General features: G+C 38.9%; 1 protein-coding gene across 2 annotated transcripts in view; it reads right to left on the bottom strand.

Annotated features, from left to right (window-relative positions):
- LOC110193507 (small integral membrane protein 10-like protein 3) overlaps positions 1–12461 on the bottom strand; it is a 42320-nt gene extending 29859 nt beyond the window's left edge. Inside the window, exon 1 of one of the 2 annotated variants that reach the window (XM_078152899.1) lies at positions 11827–12461. In XM_078152899.1, coding sequence (XP_078009025.1) covers positions 11827–12012 — 186 coding nt within the window. In that variant the 5' untranslated portion in view covers positions 12013–12461. The remainder of the gene's footprint in view (positions 1–11826) is intronic. The other variant, XM_020965371.2, reaches the window with a different exon arrangement.
- Between the last annotated feature and the right edge of the window lie 6956 nt (positions 12462–19417).

The raw sequence follows: 19417 nt of genomic DNA, 5'->3' as shown, positions 1-19417 counted from the left end.
CCTGGCTTCACGAAACTTCTAGGTTTTAGTTCTACTATCAAAGACTCTCCAAATTTGCAAAAAGAATATAATGCAAACTTGCTATTCGGGTGCCCATGGGACCAATTTATATCACTACTATAGCTGACGAAGAATTGTACAAAGTTTAAGAGATGAGAGAAAAGTATTTAATCAGTTCTAAAATTAATGAAGACAACTTTAAGTCTGAGTCAAAGAAATGTTTAGTCTCTTGTGTAGGTTTTCCCCCCATTTATACCAATTAAATCATGCTCATCACACAGAAGTTATTTATGAGCTTCCCAATAGCTGTAAGATTTTAAATTTGATTGAAGAAAGCATCCTTAAATAATTAAAATGAATTGTTAAAGCATTGGGGGGACAGGGAACACAAGGGAGAAAAGTGTATCTACATACACACTAAACAGATTTACCAGTACAGAGCTAACAAAAGTAAAGAGAAAAACACCTAAAAGCACAGTAGCAAAGAATCCAAAGAGGAAAGGCTACTTCTCCCTGGTAACAGTTCCTTTCCGACCATGGAAAGAAATTAATCTATCATTGCCACATAAAAATAGGCCCTTCTAAATATATATACTCCTAATTCCTTCCCCTAAACCAAATAATAAATAACAAATCATAAAGGTTATACTTATTCTTAAATAAGCTCTGGATTTTCTTACAACCTAGCTAATTTTTCTCTTTCCTATTACCTACAAATTCTTAGAGTTTATCTCTACTCTGTGAACTTCCTAACTGCTAGCTCAATCTTAGACCCACTTTTTCAATGGGTTTCTGCAATTTATGTTCCCAACAAGATCAACTAAAAGTTCCTCATTGCTATATTCAATATGGTAGTCTGCATAAAGTCTGCATAATTATGCTTGCTCAATTAACAAAATACTACTATTCCTAGTCATTAACTCTTTATTCTATGAGCACTGACTGGCTATTCCTTAACCCTTTCTCCAACCTAGGCTTCAGGGACACTATTCTCACCAAGTCTATTTCATTTAGACACACCTGACTAAGCAGCCCAACCCTATGGATGTAATCATCCTGAATACACAGACAACATACACCACTTGTTTATACTTCATCCTTCAGGTAGTCCTATTACTTAAATATGTACTAAACACCTGCTACACGCAAAGTACTGTGCTGGGAATTATGAGAGTGTGTTAAGATGACCAAGACAAATATTGAAGCGGTTTACAATCTAATAGTGAAGGCAAGACGTGCCTAATCAATACATAAAGAACATGATGAACTGCCATAAAAGTGGTACAAAGAGCAACAGGAATTCAGAGGAGAAAAAGATCATTTTCAGCCAGGGTGGTCAGGAAAGGTTTTAAGAAGGATGATATTTGAACTGGCCCTTAAAGGATAGTTAGGATTTCAACAGATAAAGATGTAGAAAGGAGATGTAGGTAGATTGGATGACCAGGGCAAAGGAATGGTGAGGAAGGTATGAAGAAAATAAGGGGAGAAGGGATTGGATGGTGGATATAATCTATCAACCACAACAGCTTGACCTCAAAGTAAATTTTCATTTCTAAACTCCAAGATCTTAGACCCAAACAGTAAAAAAAAAAAATCTTAACATAGCTAATAGAATGCTTACTTACCACCAACTAAAATTCAACAGGAAAATCAGTTTTTCCTTACCATTGCATATAACTGAAAAGCTACAGGACCTTAGCAACATCTTTATTCTTCTTGATGAGAAGACTAGCAGTTTTTCACTGATCAACTTTTAAAACTGGTTTAGATTCACATAGTTCTCAAGTCAATACTTTAATAAATCTAATATGGGCCACTGCCTCTAATACTGCAGATGACAATCCATCTGGGCCTTCTCATTCTGTATGCATCCTGTTTGTATACTTGCAATGCTTCATCCCTACACTGGTACCAGGAGCCTTCCTCTAGCTCTCTCAACATTATGGGGGTCCCAACATAGCACATGGGGTTGTTACCTCTCATTCTTGATACCTCCCTCACACTGGCCCACTTCTTCTAATCACTGACTTTACTATTGTTGGCAATATGCTACAACCTACTCATGCCCACACATCTCCATTATACTCTGAGTAACAACTGTGATTATGGTTTTCTAGATTTATAACCATATAGCATCCCTGGAAGGATATAGGTGTGAAGAAATTTGGTTTTCTTTCATTGAAAATCTTGAATTCAATTAAAAGCACCACACAAGGGAAAGTGTCAAATGAAGATTCAAAGTTTTCATACAGAATTGTCTTTTAGTGCTCTGCCATGGGTATAGAAATGTTCTCATCCCTCTCTCTCTGGCATTTAAATTCAAAATTTTTTTAAAAAAATTTAAAGAAAAAGCCACCATAGAATTCCCAAATTCAATGTAATTCACTCTCTTCTTCCCAATCAATGCTGGACTCAGCTCAATATCTATCTGCTGTCTGTCCAAAATATATGTACTAATGGACTAGCTCCTAGGGGCTATCTAAACCATCAGACAATTGGAGAGATAATAGGTACCCTTCATCTTTGTGGTGTTTCCTATATGGATAGTTAATTATTTTTCGAAAGATCATCAACCTCATTTAAAAGGCTTCACGATGTCCTGGGATTAGATGCCATCAACAAAAAGTCATCCACAAAAAGAAGCATCTAGAAAACCTAATCATCTATCAAGAATCTCTCTTTTAGAAATGCAAATTAAAATGACTCTGAGGTACCATATCACACCTATCAGATTGGCTAACATGACAAAACAGGAAAATGATAAATGCTGGAAAAGATGTGGGAAAATTGGAACACTAATGCGCTGTTGGTGGAGTTGTGAACTGATCCAAACATTTTGGAGAGCAATTTGGAACTATGCCCAAAGGGCTATAAAAATGTGCATACCCTTTGACCCAGCAATACCACTTCTAGGGCTGTATCCCAAAGAGATTACAAAAATGGGAAAGGGACCTGCATGTACAAAAATATTTATAGAAGCTCTTTTTGTGGTGGCAAAGAATTGGAAATTGAGGAGATGCCCATCGATTGGGGAATGGCTGAACAAGTTGTGGTACATGTATATAATGGAATACTACTGTGCTATAAGAAATGATGAGCAGGCAGACTTCAGAAAAACCTGGAAGGACTCGTATGGTCTCAGGCTGAGTGAAGCGAGCAGAACCAGGAGAACGCTGTACAGAGTAACAGCCACGTCATGCAATGACTAACTTTGATATACTTAGCCCTTCTCAGTAATGCAAGGATTTAAGACGTCTCCAAAAGTCTCATGATGGAAAATGCTATCCACATCCAGAGAAAGAACTACAGAGTTTGAATGCAGATCAAAGCATACTATTTGCTTTTTTTTTCTTCTGTTTTGTTTCATTTCTTCTTTCTTATGGCTCCTCCTACTGGTTCTAATTCTTCTTTACAACATGACTAATGTGAAAATATGTTTAATAGGCATGTATATGTACAGCCGATATCAGATTGCATGCCATCTTGGTGGGGGGGTGAGGAAGACGGAGAAAATTTAAAACTCAAAAGCTTATGGAAATGAATGCTGGAAACTAAAAATAAATTAATTTTTTAAAAATCCCTCTTTTATTCAGACTCTGCTGAACATCCTCCACAACAGTGGCAGATGCATCTCCCTATTTTAAACCTCACTTGACATCAATAATCAGAGGGTAGAAAAAAGCCCTTTCTTGTGTCATTCAAGGAATCTTATTTGATTTTTTAAAATACGCTTGGGAGGCACCTTAAGCTTTAAAGGAGGCATTTTATTTTACTGAATCAGACTATTTTTGGTAGTAAACAAATCAATATAGTGATATCTCGAACCTTCCACAAGTTTCAGAAAACTGTGACTGTAAAGATGCTACCTACTGCTGGGTATCATTTCCCAAAACCCACCTGTTCCCTCCATATACCATTAGGGATATCTTTGACGTATGTGCAGATTATTCTCAATGACACAGAAAAGGGAAGACAGGCATCTATGTTGATAACCATTTCCTCCATCTCCTTTTTTTGGGGGGGCGGCCTAGGCAATGGGGTTAAGTGACTTGCCCAGGGTCACACAGCTAGTAAGTGTTATGTGTCTGAGGCCAGATTTGAACTCAGGTCCTCCTGAATCCAGGGCCGGCGCTCTATCCACTAGCTGCCTCCCATCCCCTTTTTAAAATAAAAAACACAAGTGTTTTCCCCAAGCATTTTATAGCCTCCAATTTCACAAATATTTTGAAAATTACTCCTTCTCATAACCCTAAAAATTGTTGCTACCAGGACAGACCATCTCTGAATCTTCACTAGGATCCAGCAGTTCTACTTGTCTGTTCATTTTAGTGTATAGTCCCTCATACAGCAACTCAAGAACTACATTAGAATTAACAAGTAGGGAGTCTAAAGCATGAGAAAAGAGGTATAGATATCTTGCTAGAAGATTTCCATTTCTCATCTATTCTCTTAGAAGCTTCATCCCATTGTACATGTATAACCTATATCAGGTGGCTTGCTGTCTTGGGGAGGACAGAGGGAAAGGAGGGAGGATACAATTTAAAACTCAGAATCTTACAAAAATGAATGTCGAAAACTATCTTTACATGTAATTGGAAAAAATAAAACACTATTAAGTGCAAAAAAAAAGTTTTATCCTAAATGTTTTCAGGATACAGAAAACCGAGTTTCTCACCAGCCTTCCATAAACTTGCTTTTGCCTTTACTGCTTCTCTACGTTCATCATTCTCCTCAAGATTTTACAAAGCCGTTTATATTCAAGTGTTGTCTTTGATTACAAGGAAATTAGATATGTGTTGACATGGTTCTTTGCCCTTTCTTTTGGGACAGTTGATTTACACCAGTTAAACTTTCACAGGAAATGGCTATAATCAAAACTGATACTTGTTCCTTTATCCAGTTCCCATTTTTCAGCATCAGTAAGCTTATTTAGGCAGGTCAGGTAAGGTGTTAGGATTTTTTTTTATTGCATTTCTTATTTTCTCATCCTTATCCCCCTTATTGATTCTGACCTTTCATTTAGCAAATCAGTGGCCTCACTATATACAATGGCAGCATTAATAATAACAATCAATTCAGAAATTACTCTCACATTAACTAGCTACTGTGCTGGTGAAAAATAGCAAATTTGATTTTTTTTGTGTTTGTGATATTGTGCTCAAATTATGTCACCTCCAGTACCTCCCAACTTTATTCTTGAAAAAAAGCATTCATGATTCTTAGGTATAAAACTTCCATGCAGTCTACATGTCTTTGGCCCTCATCTCTTAATTTTGAGTCGTATATTTCAACATATTTTTCAACATCCTCCTCTATGCTAAACTTTTCATTAAAAATCACTGAGAATTAAGGTTGATTTTATTTAGATTCTTATCAGGTTCCTTCTAAACCTTTTCTACCTTTTTATTGTCTGCAAGAGGTATTGGTGCATAAGCTATCATTATTTTCATGGTAGTACTTCTGTAAATGCCTATGAGGTCTGCAATGCAAAATGACCAAATATCCCATGAAATGATTCTTCTCATTGCCTTTAGATACATGGTAAAACCAACTCCATCAATTCTTTCATTTCTCTCTCCAAGGAGAACCTTTGAGGCATCCTTCCATTTAGCTCTAATTTATAAGATATAAGTATACACATTCTGATACATATTCTGATATAATTTATGGTGAGAATATCATTACTGATATAATTCAATGTCAATCTAGTATGTCAACCTTTCATTGGTAATAAGTCAAAGATGTTGCATTCAGGGTAAGTTAAATTAACGTGTAAAGAGACTATTCATAAAATGAGATTCCCAACAGGCCCTATCCACTTTTCTTCAATTCTGCACTATAGTTCGGTAGAAGGGGACAACACATGCCATTCTGTCTTTTTGATTTCATGGCTTGTCATGGCCAAAAATTTCACTACCTTCTGACTAGCCTTAATGATCAGCTTCACTAGTTAGCTAAATTGATCCATGGAAAGCAGAAAACAGGCCATCCTGAAAACCTTTATAAAATGACAGAACTTTCCAGAGTTTACATCTGCTGGTATAGCCTTTAAGAAACCAGGATGATGTTGTGGCATATGAACGCAGTGCAATACTGCTGTGCTATAAGAAATGATGAGCAGGCAGATTTCAGAAAAACCTGGAAAGACTTACATAAAGTGATACAAATTGAAGTGAGCAGAGCCAGGAAAACATTGTACACAGTAACAGAGCAACATTGTATGATGATCAACTATGACAGACTTAGCTCTTTTTGGCAATACAATGATCCTTGCAGCAGCTAGGTGGTGCAGTGGATAGAGCACTGGCCCTGGAGTCAGGAAAACCTGAGTTCAAATCCAGCCTCAGACACATAACGCTTACTAGCTGTGTGACCCTGGGCAAGTCACTTAATCCCATTGCCTAGCCAAAAAAACAAAAAAACCCCAGCAACACAATGATCCAAGACAATACCAACAGACTCATGATGGAAAATGCTATCTACATATAGAGAAAGAACCGATGGAGTCTGAATGCAGATCAAAACATACTATTTTCACTTTGTTTTTTTTTCTTTTGGTCTGTATCTTCTTTTACAACATGACTAATGTGGAAATATGTTTTACATGATTGCACATACAGAACCATATCAAACTGTTTAGCATTTTTGGAAGGGGGGAGAGAAGTAAAGGGAGAAAAATGTGGAACTCAAAATTCTTTTAAAATGAATGTTAAAAATTATCTTTACATGTAATTGGAAAAAATAAAATACTATTTAAAAAAAAAAGAAACCAAGGGAACCATACCACAATCAAGTATCACAGCAGAACTTAAGACAATAATGAGGGATTAATTTGAATACTAGGATGGCCCCTACTCTCCTTTCCAAGTTTGCTATGTTTCTGAATTCCATCTCTAAACTAGGATATCTGAAGTACCTACCTCACAGGGTTGTTGTAAGGATCAAATAAGTGTCACAGGACTATTTGGTAGCATGTAAAGAAAGTGCTATATTTGAAGTTAGAACATTTAAGTCCAAAACCCAGCTCTGCCACTTAAGACCTATCTGATTTTGGAAAACCATTTACCCTCCCTATGCCTCAGTTTCTTCATCAATAAAATGAGAGGATTAGACTAAATGACCTTTAAGGTTCATTTTCTGATATAAATCTATGATCCCCTGTCCTGTGCCCTAAATAACAAAGAACGTTCCTAAGAACCTCTCTGTGTCCCACAAGATTCTCAACTTCTCCATCCTAATGTCAAATTATGTCACTAAAATTCTAAGCAAAGAATCACAATAATCATCAATTACCTCTGCCTTTTGTTCCACTGATCTGATCAGTTTCCAATCATTCCATTTCTTTCCAACTTCTATATTTATTCCCTTGACCACTGCATGTCATTGCTCAACAGACTCCATAAATTCCTAGAATGGCACAGTTAGAGAATACCTTACAAACCATCTGATAGTCCATTCATCTAATTCTATAGATTAGAAAACTCAGAAGATGAAATGGAGGGTCCATGATCAACAGTTAGTAGCAGTGTCACTGGAAGGATACAAAATATTTAAAAAGTATATACTAAGTAATACAAACTAATTTCAAAAGGAAAAGAGGGCTAGTAACCTAGGGTAAAGAAGAATTAGGAAAAGTCTTATGTAGAGGTTGGCACCTGAATTATGCTTTGAAGAAAACCAAAGATTCTATGAGGCAGGAATATATTCCAGACATGAGGGACTACTTGTACAAAGGCAAGCGGGAAGGTGATGGAATGTCTAGTATGGGAAAGACATAGCAGGCCAATTTGACTGGAACAGAGACTCGCACTAAGGAGAACAATGAAATAAGACTAGAAATATAGGCAGGCACAAGTTTGTACCTGTCAGGGCTTTTAAATGTAAATTGGTATTTTATCAGAGGCAATAGACATTGAAGATTTCTGAGTAGGGGAATGAAATAAATGTTCAGATCTATGTATTAGGAATATTAACAAAGGCACTAGCAGGACAATATCAGATTTCCTAATTAATAAAATGAGGAAATTAAGATTATCTAAAAGGAGCTTTCCAGTTCTAATATGACTACTCAGGAATTGAGGGAAGAAAGGAGGTGCTGTTTCTCTTGCCCTGATTACCTTATTCTTTGCCTTTTGCATTTTCCTTATGTAGGCTACAGCTCACATCTCTTTAGGAGGTCCAAGCATTAAACACCGGGAAGTTAAATGATTTGGGGATCACAACAATAATACTCAGATGGATCTCATCAATTCAAGAATTCCCTCCAAAGATAAAGATGACAATCCATCCACACTTGCCCATTCTGTGTGACTCTTGTCCATGCTGACCCACAGGTTTGCCGCAGGGCATGTAACCAATATACTAAAAGCCTTCCTCCTAACCAGGGCACCTATAGGGCACTCTGGCTGTCCACCCATCGTCATCCCTTGCTTTTGCCCATCTTCTCTTCCTATTATACAGTTGCTTGTTGACATCTCTTCCTCTTGCTGTTCTTCAGATTTCCTTATAGGTTATATGCTGCAGCTTGCTCATAGCCACCACTGTCCTCTGCATGATACTCTTCTTTAGTTTTTCAAAGGCAGAAGTGTTTAATGTTAGCACTGAAAAGAAGGGCCTTTGCTATCATGGGAAGCTTGGAGTCAGTAAAAGAGCTTTATAATTTTATCTATTTAATAACAAGAACAACTAAGGTGCACATTGTGCCTAGACAAATGGAATTACTGGTGTTTTAGCAAATTTTTACCCCTTTTAATTACTCCGTTTTAATTCCTTTGGCAGTAGGGAGGGCTGAAAATGTGATGCAAGATGAGAGGCAAAAATAATCCAAAAAACATATTCAGCCATGAAATAAAACTATTGTCCCAGTATAATGATCCAGAGGTGTGGGAAAGAACTGATTCTCTTTTTCATACAAATAAAGACTTCTCAATGATTAATCTTCGTTAATTTGATAAGTAATCTTCAATAAATAATGACCCCTACAAATTGAGAGTTTTGTCTAAATTAGTATTGTATCTAAATGCAGCATTTTATACAGTCACAGACCTCTTCAGTAACATCTGAATATTTCTTTCTCGGGACCCCTTTAGCTTCTGAGTGTTGCTTAGATGAGTAACTATACCTATTCCTTGATACCAAGTCTAAGATCCCTTTCCTTTGTTTTGAAGCCCTAGATTATGTTTTACTTCTTTCATTATTTTCTGTAGATAATTCAACCTTTCCATTGCTCCCAGGGTCACCTTCTCAAGTCTTGTTACTCTACTCCTCCCACCTGGAACTTCCAAAAGCAATTTAAAATGTACCTGCAATAATCTTCCTCACCTAGCCTACTAAGGTCAAGAAAGCTTCCAAGATTGGTAAGAGAAGAAATGGCTTCTTTTCACCCTATCCTTAACTTGTGATATAAATCAGACCTTTTCCAGTCATGTATAAATATTTTTGTTCTACTGCCCACTCTATTTCCTATATACACACATTCTCATCAGTTGATTTCTTATACTGCAAGCTTTTAGAATATAGAAACTTCTATATTCTATTTCAAAAAGGTCAACTGCAATGATGAAATAGGCAATTTTCATCTGTGAATCTGTCATCAAAATGTAACACAATTTCTTGCTTCTTTGTATTTTGGAGCTAGTTAAGCTGACTTGCCTGTTAAACCAAAAAAAAAAAAACCAAGTAAGCAAAGAATTACATATATTCCTGTACTAGGAAACGAAAAGTAATGCTTATGGTACAAAGCACAGTAATTTTCAGAATTAATGTAGTTTTCTTTCCTGGTTTCTTGTCTTGAAAGATCACAAGTCATGAAAGTTTATAAGTTCAGAAAAAGGTCTCCCTAGCTAACTAGCTAATTGCTAAATATATGGCCTATTTAATGCCATGGTAGTACAAAAAGAAAAGAGCACTCATTATTTTTTGCCCTACAGTTGATGTGGAGATGTGTACTGTTACTGAGCAGTACTGCTGCTCTCTAACAGCTCTCTGTTAAGAGAACTACTCCACAAGGTAGCTAGGTGGCGTAGTGGATAGAGCACCGGCCCTGGATTCAGGAGGACCCGAGTTCAAATCTGACCCCGGACACATGATACTAGCTAGCTGTGTGACCCTGGGCAAGTCACTTAACCCCCTTGCCTAGCCAAAAAAAAAAGAAAGAAAAAAGAGAACTACTCCATTACACCTCTGTAGCAATTTAATTTCATTGGGTTATGAATGCCAATTTACTTATATTCACATCAGTAAGGTACTTTCACTATTAATTCGCCACAATCAAACAAAATCAAGTTGGAGCTGATCATTTTAATTTAGGTTAACATCTAATACAAAGAGCCTAAGAAGAACTTGAGAAATATTAATGTAGTTAAGAAATGAAGGTTCAAAAAGGAGCGAAATTTCCTCCCCTTTCTCCATGGCTATGGTGCATGAAAAATGTTTTGAAACAAAGCAGGAATCTAAATGAAGCCATTAACCATCATTGTTAAAACAAAACAAAACAAAGAAACAAACCAGACACAAAACCTGAAAAGAATGTATTTATTACTCCTGCTTCTAAAAAGCAGTGTGCCTAAGTGGGCAAGTTACTTCTCTGGGCCTCTGTTTCTTCTGTCAAACAGGGGTTTGACCTAGATTTCTAATGTACCTGGTAAGTCTAATGGCCTCAGTTTATGATTTTAATCCAATAAGTAAATTATTGGGCCACTCAGCAAAAACAACAATGCCACATGCTCACTCAATTTGGATCCTGATTTATCTCAATTTTTCTGGGCACTCCTTCAGAAAAGTTTTATTTGAATTCCTCAAAAGCTAATGACCCTGAAAGATACTTTGTAGCTAGAAGGGTTAAGGGGGAAGTGGGCACGGGACGGAAACCACAGTCAAGTACAACTAAATCAAAGAAAAAAAAAAACAAAACATAAGGAATGCCCACTTAAATTTGCCACTACCTAGTATCATAGCCTAACCGTAGCCTAGACTGTAACTCAAAATTTCGGCATTCAGCCTAAACAACTAAAATATCACAACAACTACCTGATTTAGAAGATACAGCACTTGAAATCCTTATGATATAAACCAGGAAGGGGATTCACTCATTCTCAACCTTATAGCAACTTTCTTTCTGACCAGAATAAGACATTAATTTTATGAAACAGAGAATCAGTTCTTTCTTTCACCTCTGGGACAGTGGTTTTACTTTGTGGCTGAATATGTCTTTTGAATTATTTTTGCTTCTCACCCTACATCTCATTTTCTCTTCTTCCTACCACCAAAGGAATCAAAAGTGAGTAACTGAAAGGGATAAAACTTAGCCAAACACCAATAACTCCATTTGTCTAGACAACTTTTCCCCCCATGAAGCCTCCCAAGTACCCCGTTCTCACTACTCTTCAATCTAGAATTTAATTATGAACTAGTGTTGTTCTTATACAGTTTCATGGGAGTAATCGAAGCATTAAGACAAGCTATCCCCCTACTCCCAACAATACCTTAACAGGGTACTCAGATGGGACCTGGTGCTGAGGCTGTCATCATTTGAGAAAAGAAAGAGGGTGAGTGAATAATAGACGTTTTACTAATTGGGGGTGCCCGGGGCTCCAACACCCTAGGGGCAACGCGCTGGGCTGTTATGGTTATCCCCGCTAATCGTCCTTTTATAAGCGATGCCTCCCAGCACTCCGCACACCTTTTGGGGCGGGGGGTGGGAAGACCCCTCTTCTCTCCGGCGAAAGGCGGCGGCGGCGAAAAGGGTGTCACGAAGCCTGGACTAGGCAGCGCTCCCCCCCCGGGCCCCCAGTTCCTGCCAGAGCCCGGGGCGGGGGAGGGCAGTACCTGCAGCCGGACATTGAGCATCATGGAGGCCACGATGTAGAGGTAGGGAAAGTTGATGCGAAGCCGCCAGGCCAGGTCGAAGAAGATGAGCAGGGTCCGGGTCAGCCCCTTGCAGAAGACTCCATAGGAGCGGGCGGCGGCTGATCGGGAGAGCCGGAGAGCAAGGGCGGACAGGGCCGCCGCCATATACCCCACAGCCGCCTGCCCCGCGACCGCTCGCCCGCTGCCCTGGGGCCAAGGGAGGGAGCGCGGCGAGCCTGCGGCCCTGGACAGGGAGAGCGCCGGGCTGCGGGGTGGGGCGCGAGGACTCGGCCGCTGGGGCCCGCGCCGCGGCTCGTCCTCTCGGGGGCTCCGGCCGCGGCAGCTGCTCCCTCCTTCTGCGGTGCTGCAGCTCCGCCCCGGGTTGCTCCGCCCCGGGGTCCGCCACCCGGCCGCCGCCCCCCAGCCGGGACGCCCCAATCTACGGCCCGGGAGGGGCGGGTGAGGGGGAGGGGGAAGGAGGTGGGCGGGGGAAGGAGGAGATGGGGCGGGGGGAGGAGGAGGAGGAGGAGAAGGAGGAAGAGGAGGAGGCGGCGAACACCTCTGCGTCACGCCCGGCGCAACGTCTGGGACGCGCCGCGGCTCCGGTCCAAGTCCAGGCGCCTGATTACGTCATAATGCTCGACGGCGATATTCCGTGCCTGCGCAGTCTCCTTTCTTTCTGCCCTGGCTTCACACCCCTAGCCTACCTTCTGCCAGGTGCATGGAGCAAGGAGCATAGAGCATGACGCATGCGCAGATACGTGTCTCCTGGCTTGGGCGAGGAGAGCATACAAGCAATTTAAAACACAAAAGTATTGTCTTGATATACCCTCTAGTGGCTGACTTAAAAAAGATGGAGAGAGAAGTACCCTAAAACTGGTGGTTTTTTGGTTACTTTCGGTAGATGGAACGATATAGTTATAAATGTGAAGAACTTTAACTTAAAAATTTTATTTCATTTGTCAGCTAATAGTAAACAAATTACTCCTAATAGTAAACAACTTTGACAGCAGAGCAGCCTCCAGTCACTGCTAACATCCAAACAAAGCTCAGGAATCTCTACCAGTAAATTGGGTTCCTAGGTTTTTCAGGGAAAACTTCTCGAGGAATTATGCTACTTTGGGGGCATCCAATATTCTGTAGTTCTACCTGTCTTGTTACAAAGAGAGTAACTGTGTATTTAGTTTCTGCATTTTCTGGTTTTGAACCTATTTGTGGCTCATTTTCTTAATATGAAAATCAATCAGCAAACACTGGACATCTACTATGCACCAGCTACTGGGGATACAAAGACAAAAATTAAACAATCTCTGCAATAAAGGAGATTACATTCTACCAAGGGAGAAAATGTGCATATAAATAAGAAAAAATAAATTAGAGAAGTAAAAAGCTATCTTTAAAAAGTCGTGTCTAAGAAAAAGATTCAGAATTCCAGACCACAACTTAAAATAAAAGGATTATAAAAAGATTCCTGGACAGAGTTGGAGTAACAAAAGGCTGTCAAAAACTTATTGCTGGATGTCTTTCAAATCTAATCAAAAGGATATTAAACTATAATGGATAGGAGAGAGAGAAGACTGCCTATGCATATCCCCCAAGCTAGATACCATAAAGAATAGCTACAATGAAAAAAAGAGTAGCAGTTAAGACACACAGAAGCTTACTATAGATAATATCAAGAAAAAACCCAGTAGTAAAACCCATGGCGTTGAGAGTCCATACACAAATGCCCATAGTTTAGGCAGCAAACCAAAGGAGCTAGAGTTCTTTAAAAGTGGGTAGACAAATTAAACTTCATAAATATCACTGTGAATCATGACAGTCCATAAATAAATAGATTATGGCTCTGGATGGTTATACCTAATCAAGAGGAATAAAAAGGTAGGTAAAATGGGAGGGGGTAGCATTCTATATTAAGAAGATGTACAAATTTGAAGAAATCCAGGAACCAGAGGGAGAAAGCATGATGGAGATTATTTGGGTGAAAGTCAATGGAAAGAGAACAAAAGTGATTTTTGTCATTGGAATATAATACAGACCACCTGAGCAAAAAGATGAACTAAATGAAGAGTGTGGGAATCCAATCCCATGTATGGCGCAGTGGCATTAAATCACAGTAATAGAGGTTTTAAATTTAAATTATCTAGATGTTTACTGGAGTCTCCCTCTCTCTCCCTCCTCTTCTCAAAAACATAGCAGCTATAAAATTCCTTAAGTTACCTTAGTGATAATTTCAGCCTTTAAAAGATGGAAAAATTTTATTCATTAACAGGGAAGACCTGGACACTCTGGTGGAACCCGGAGGTGAACACTCCTTTCTAGAGTCTGTGATAAAAGAAAGGAAATCTAGACACAGTCTCACATGCAGCCTATATTTTAGGAAAATAGATTTCTAAGGGTTCAGAGAAAAAAAGGATTCCATGTACTCAAATGTCTCTGAGGAAATCAGCCCAGGAGGGAATTCTGAAGGTACAAAAGGAAAACAATCCCAATAAGGAGGACAAAAAGGATTTGTCTAAAGCAGTGGTTCTTAACCTTTTTGTGTGTATCAAGGAGCCCTCTGGAAAATCTGGTGAAGCCTACGAACCACAGGAATAATGCTTTTAAAATAAATAAAATATATAGGATTACAAAGGAAACCAATTATAATGAAATATGGTTGCCAAAATGTTGAAAACATCAAGTTTACAGAACCCCAGGTTAAGAACCCCTGGTCTAAGAAAACTAAAATGACAAATGCTGGAGGGGATGTGAAAAAACTGGGACACCTAATATAATAGTAGTGGAGTTGTGAACTGATCCAACCATTCTGGAGAATAGTCCCAAAGGATAGAAAACTGCAAATCTTTTGACCCAAGAATACCAATACTAGGTCTGTATTCCAAAGAGATCAAAGAAACAGGAAAAGAAACTATTTGTGCAAATATATTTATAGCAGTTCTTTTTGTAGTAGCAAAGAATTGGAAATTGATGGGATGCTGATCAACTAGAGAATGACTGGTGCTATGTAATTGTAATGGGAAGTGTTATATGAGCTAATGCAAAGTGAAGTGAGCAAAAACAGAAGAACACTGTACATAGTAACAGCAATATTGTAATAATGATCAACTGTGGAAAACTCAACTACCCTGATCAAGACAATGATCCAAGACAATTCCAAAAGACCCATGATGAAAAATGCTATCCACCTCCAAAGAGAGGTCTATGAACTCTGAGTATTGATTAAAGCATACTTTTTTCACTTTATTTTTCTTGTTTGTTGTGTGTGTTTTCTTTTGCAATGTGGACAATATGAAAATATGTTTTGCATTACTTGCAAATTACTTTGCATTGCACATATATGATCAATATTATATTGCTTGCCTTCTCAAGGGATTGAGGACGGATACAAGAGAGGGAAAGGATTTGGAACTCAAATTTTTAAAAAATAAATACTTAAAAAATTTTAATTGTAATTGGGAAATATTTAACAGAACAGATTATATTCAAAGTGGAAAAAAAAAAAAGAACCCCTGATCTGCAGAGATTGATGTGCCTGCACAAGGAACTCAGCAACCAAATCAGATTTCAAAAAGAAATGTACAGAAAACGGAAGCAAGATCAGATAACAGAAGATGAATATAAAAGTGTGGTATGGCCCTGTCAAAAGTGTCAAGAATGCTAAAGCTCCAGAAGAGGTGAGGTTGAAGAAGGGAACTATGGACAACAAAAAAAAAAGGTTGGTTTTTAATAGCTATATTGAAAGAAAAAGGAGGATCAAAGAAAGGATAAAACCTTCATTTTGAGATGGTAACAACAGAGACTAGAAAAAGATGCTCAACCCTTATTTTTCAGTCTGCTTTTTTTCTGTAAAGGGAAATAACTGAAAATGACAAAACAAAAATGACACAGACTTGATACCCAAGGTGAGTTAACAACACGTAACAGGGCTTTGAAGTGTGCCCAGTTTGGCTGACAGAAGAGTAGTCAACTCTGGTTGGATGCTTAGTTGAAATAATGATGATGATAGCTAACATTTTATAGTGCCCACTATTTGCCCAGGCACTTTACTAAGGCTTTACAAATATTATCTCAAGTGATCCTCACAACAGCCCTGGAAAGTAGGGGTTATTATTACCCCTATTTTGCAAATGAGGAAACTGAGGCAAACAGAGGTTAAGTGACTTGCCCAACACATAGCTAGAAAGTGTCTGAGGTCAGATATGAACTTAAGCCTTCTTGACTCCATATCCACACCCACACCTAGCTATTCTATTAACAAGGGGAAATAGGCTGCCTCTTTAAAAACTGCTAGACTGGGAGTCTCAACCTCTCTCACTGTCTCTCTCTATACATTTGTTATGTTTTTGAAGTAAATATTCCTGTGTAAAACTAATCCTACTGTTAGTGGCTAAATGGAACTGGGGTGCACATGATCCCTGCCCTACACTTGAGAAGACCATTGGTGAGGGCTGGAGCCATTGACAGAGAGCCTAGATCACCTCAAACCCCCTAGGAGTACTGGAGAACCCTAGAGGAGCAATGAGATGTAACAAACTTGCCTTCAGGCAATTGAAGCCAGGGTAGTCAGTGTTACAAATATAATCAGAAAGTACCTAGTTGCCCTTGATGAAATTTAAGTCACCTGGCCTAAGTGAAAAAAAAATGCTCTGGTTTCAACAGTACTGATAAATGTAATTATGGAGCCACTATCTAGTGTGGTGGTAGAATTAGTGTATACCAAGAATGTGGATAAAGTTCACCTAGCTTTCAGCACTTGGGCTCTGGGTACCCTCTCTCAGCTGTTTCTTCCCTCAGGAGACTAGCAGTAATCCTGGAGGGTTACAAAGACTAATACTGGCACTCATGAACTCCTACCAGTATGTTTCCAACTGATTAACAATTAGCCAGAAAGAATAATTAGCTTTGAGGACAGCTGGTACAACATATTCCCCACAAAAGAAGTAGAGTCTAGGACATATACTCCCAAAAGCTTAGAGAATACACATGTCAAAGGGAGTAGCTCACAGCTCCTGACTGCTAAATACTCCAGTTCTCGCCTTTGTGGTATCTTCATGAAATTTCCCTTAAGTATGCTGTTGCAAGACCTTACTTGTAAGGTCTTGAAGATTCCTTTCCTCAAGGTACCTAATTTGTCCTCCTCTGCTCCCAATGCAGATACTGCTGTCAGCCACTACTCTTCTAGGGACACTGCTAGAATTCCCATCAGCTAGAAAACTTACTATTTTATTCAAGTGCCATGATGTACTCTTCAACTAATCGTAATATACTCCCTTGTTACATCATTTTATTTCACTCAATGGCTGAAAAGTATTTTGGTCCTTTCAAACTGATTAAGGACTTTTCTGGAGGTGATCTGTAGATACTTTAGATGGACACTTTTTTTTTCTGTATTCAAAAGTTCTGAAAGGTTTTCTTTTGTTTGTTACATTTTCTTTCTTGTAGTTCCTCTTATTGGTTTTAATTCTTCTTTAAAATATGACTAATGTGAAAATATGTTTAGTAGGAATGTATGTGTAGAGCCTATATCAGATTGTACATCATCTTGGGTAATGAGATCTTAATAAGGAAAGTTATGAAAAGAGAATTTACCACTTGGTAAAAGAGGTACAAAACCTTAATGAAGAAAATGGCTCCTTAAAATTAGAATTTTCCAGATGGAAGCTAATGATTCCATGAGACATCAAGAAATAATTGTGAAATATCTAAGAGGAAGAACAAATGGCCTGGAAAATAAATTGAGGAGAGATAATTTAAGAATCATTGGCTGAAGGGCAGCTAGGTGGAGCAGTGGATAGAGCATTGGTCCTGAAGTCAGGAGGACCTGAGTTCAAATCCAGCCTCAGACCAAACACTTGACACTTAGTAGCTGTGTGATCCTGGGCAACTCACTTAACCCCAATTGCCTTTAAAAAACATAACAAACAAAACAAGAATCATTGGTTGGGAGTATTCTGGGAAGATTGCAGAGTAGGTTAGAAAATTCCAGGCTCAGGGGCAGAGCCAAGATGGCAGAATGAAGGCAGGGACTTACTTGGGCTCTCCCCCAAACCCCTCCAAATACCTTTAAAAAATTACTCTAAACATATTTGAGAGCAGCAGAACCCACAAAAAAACAGAATGAAACAAATTTCTAGCCCAAGACAACCTGGAACGTTGACAGGAAAGGTCTGTTACACCAGGCTAAAGAAAAAGCCCAGTCCAGTGCAGGCCAAGCCAGCACAGACTGGGCCCCAGCAAACCCTGAGCAGGCTTTGGGGCAACTGAATCACTGGTAGCTGTGGCAGTTTCAAGACTTCTCAGTCCACAAACACCAAAGACTACTTAGAAGGTCAGTAGGAAAGGTGTGTTGGACTTGGGTGAGAGGAGCGCAGTCCCAGCAGCAGCTGCTTCTGGAGCTCTCAGCTCACACAAGGTAAGGGGATCAAACAACTTGTCAGAAGGAGACTTCAGGGGCCTCTTTGCTAGCACTAAGGCAGGACTGTGTTGCTTTGCCTATACTTGGATCTGGGTCTCAGTCCTGGGTGGCAGTCCTGGGAGGAGCACTAGCATAACAGAGCTTGTGGTAAGAATGCAGGGGGAACCCTCCTCACAGTTCCAGGGAAGAAAAGAGTGCTTGTGGTCACTCACAAACCAGAGCACAGGCCAGGAGAGCAGTGGACATCTCTTCTTAGATCATACCACCTTGGAAGAATTGAAAACTTACAGTTCCCTAGAAGTATCTCTGTAAACAGCTGCACAAAATCCCTGAAGCATGGGACAGTTTGCCCTCCACACTGGAAGCAGACCCCTACCTTAACAAAGAGTTAAAAAGTCAAGTAACAGGCTGAGATCATGAGCAAACTGCACAAAAAAAGTCAGACCATAGAATCTTTCTTTGGTGACAAAGAAGATCAAAACATACAACCAGAAGAAGACAACAAAGTCAAAGCTCCTACATCCGAAGCCCCCAATAAAAATGTGAATTGGTCTCGAGCCATTGAAGAGCTCAGAAAGGATTCTGAAAAGCAAGTAAGAGAAGTAGAGGAAAAATTGGGAAGAAAAATGAGAGTGATTTGCAAAAAAAAAATCGTGAAAAATGAGTCAACAGCTTTTCACCTTATCTTGGTATATATGGTGTGAACTGTTGGTCTATTCCTAGTTTCTGTCACACTATTTTCCAGTTTTCCCAGCAGTTTTGTCAAATAGTGAATTCTTATCCTAGAAGCTAGAATCTTTGGGTTATATAATCATTTATTACTGTATCTTGTGTACCTAATCTTTTCTACTGATCCACCACTCTATTTCTTAGCCAGTACCAAATATTTTTGATGATTACCACTTTATAATATAGTTTTAGATCTGGTATAGCTAGTACACCTTCCTTTGCATTTTTTTCCATTAATTCCCCTGATATTCTGGACCTTTTATTCTTCCAGATGAATCTTGTTATTATTTTTTCTAGCTCTAGAAAATAATTTTTGGTAGTTTGATTGGTATGGTACTGAACAAGTAAATTAATTTAGGTAGAAATCTTAGTTTTATTATATTAGCTCACCCTAAATACGACTATAAGGTCTCTATCCCAAAG

This window comes from Phascolarctos cinereus, unplaced genomic scaffold (assembly GCF_003287225.1).
Source record: "Phascolarctos cinereus isolate Bilbo 61053 unplaced genomic scaffold, phaCin_HiC Scaffold_4;HRSCAF=312, whole genome shotgun sequence".
NCBI classification, from domain to species: domain Eukaryota; kingdom Metazoa; phylum Chordata; class Mammalia; order Diprotodontia; family Phascolarctidae; genus Phascolarctos; species Phascolarctos cinereus.
The sequence above is the reverse complement of the archived record's forward strand: the minus strand, read 5'-3'. Positions and strand labels throughout refer to the sequence as shown.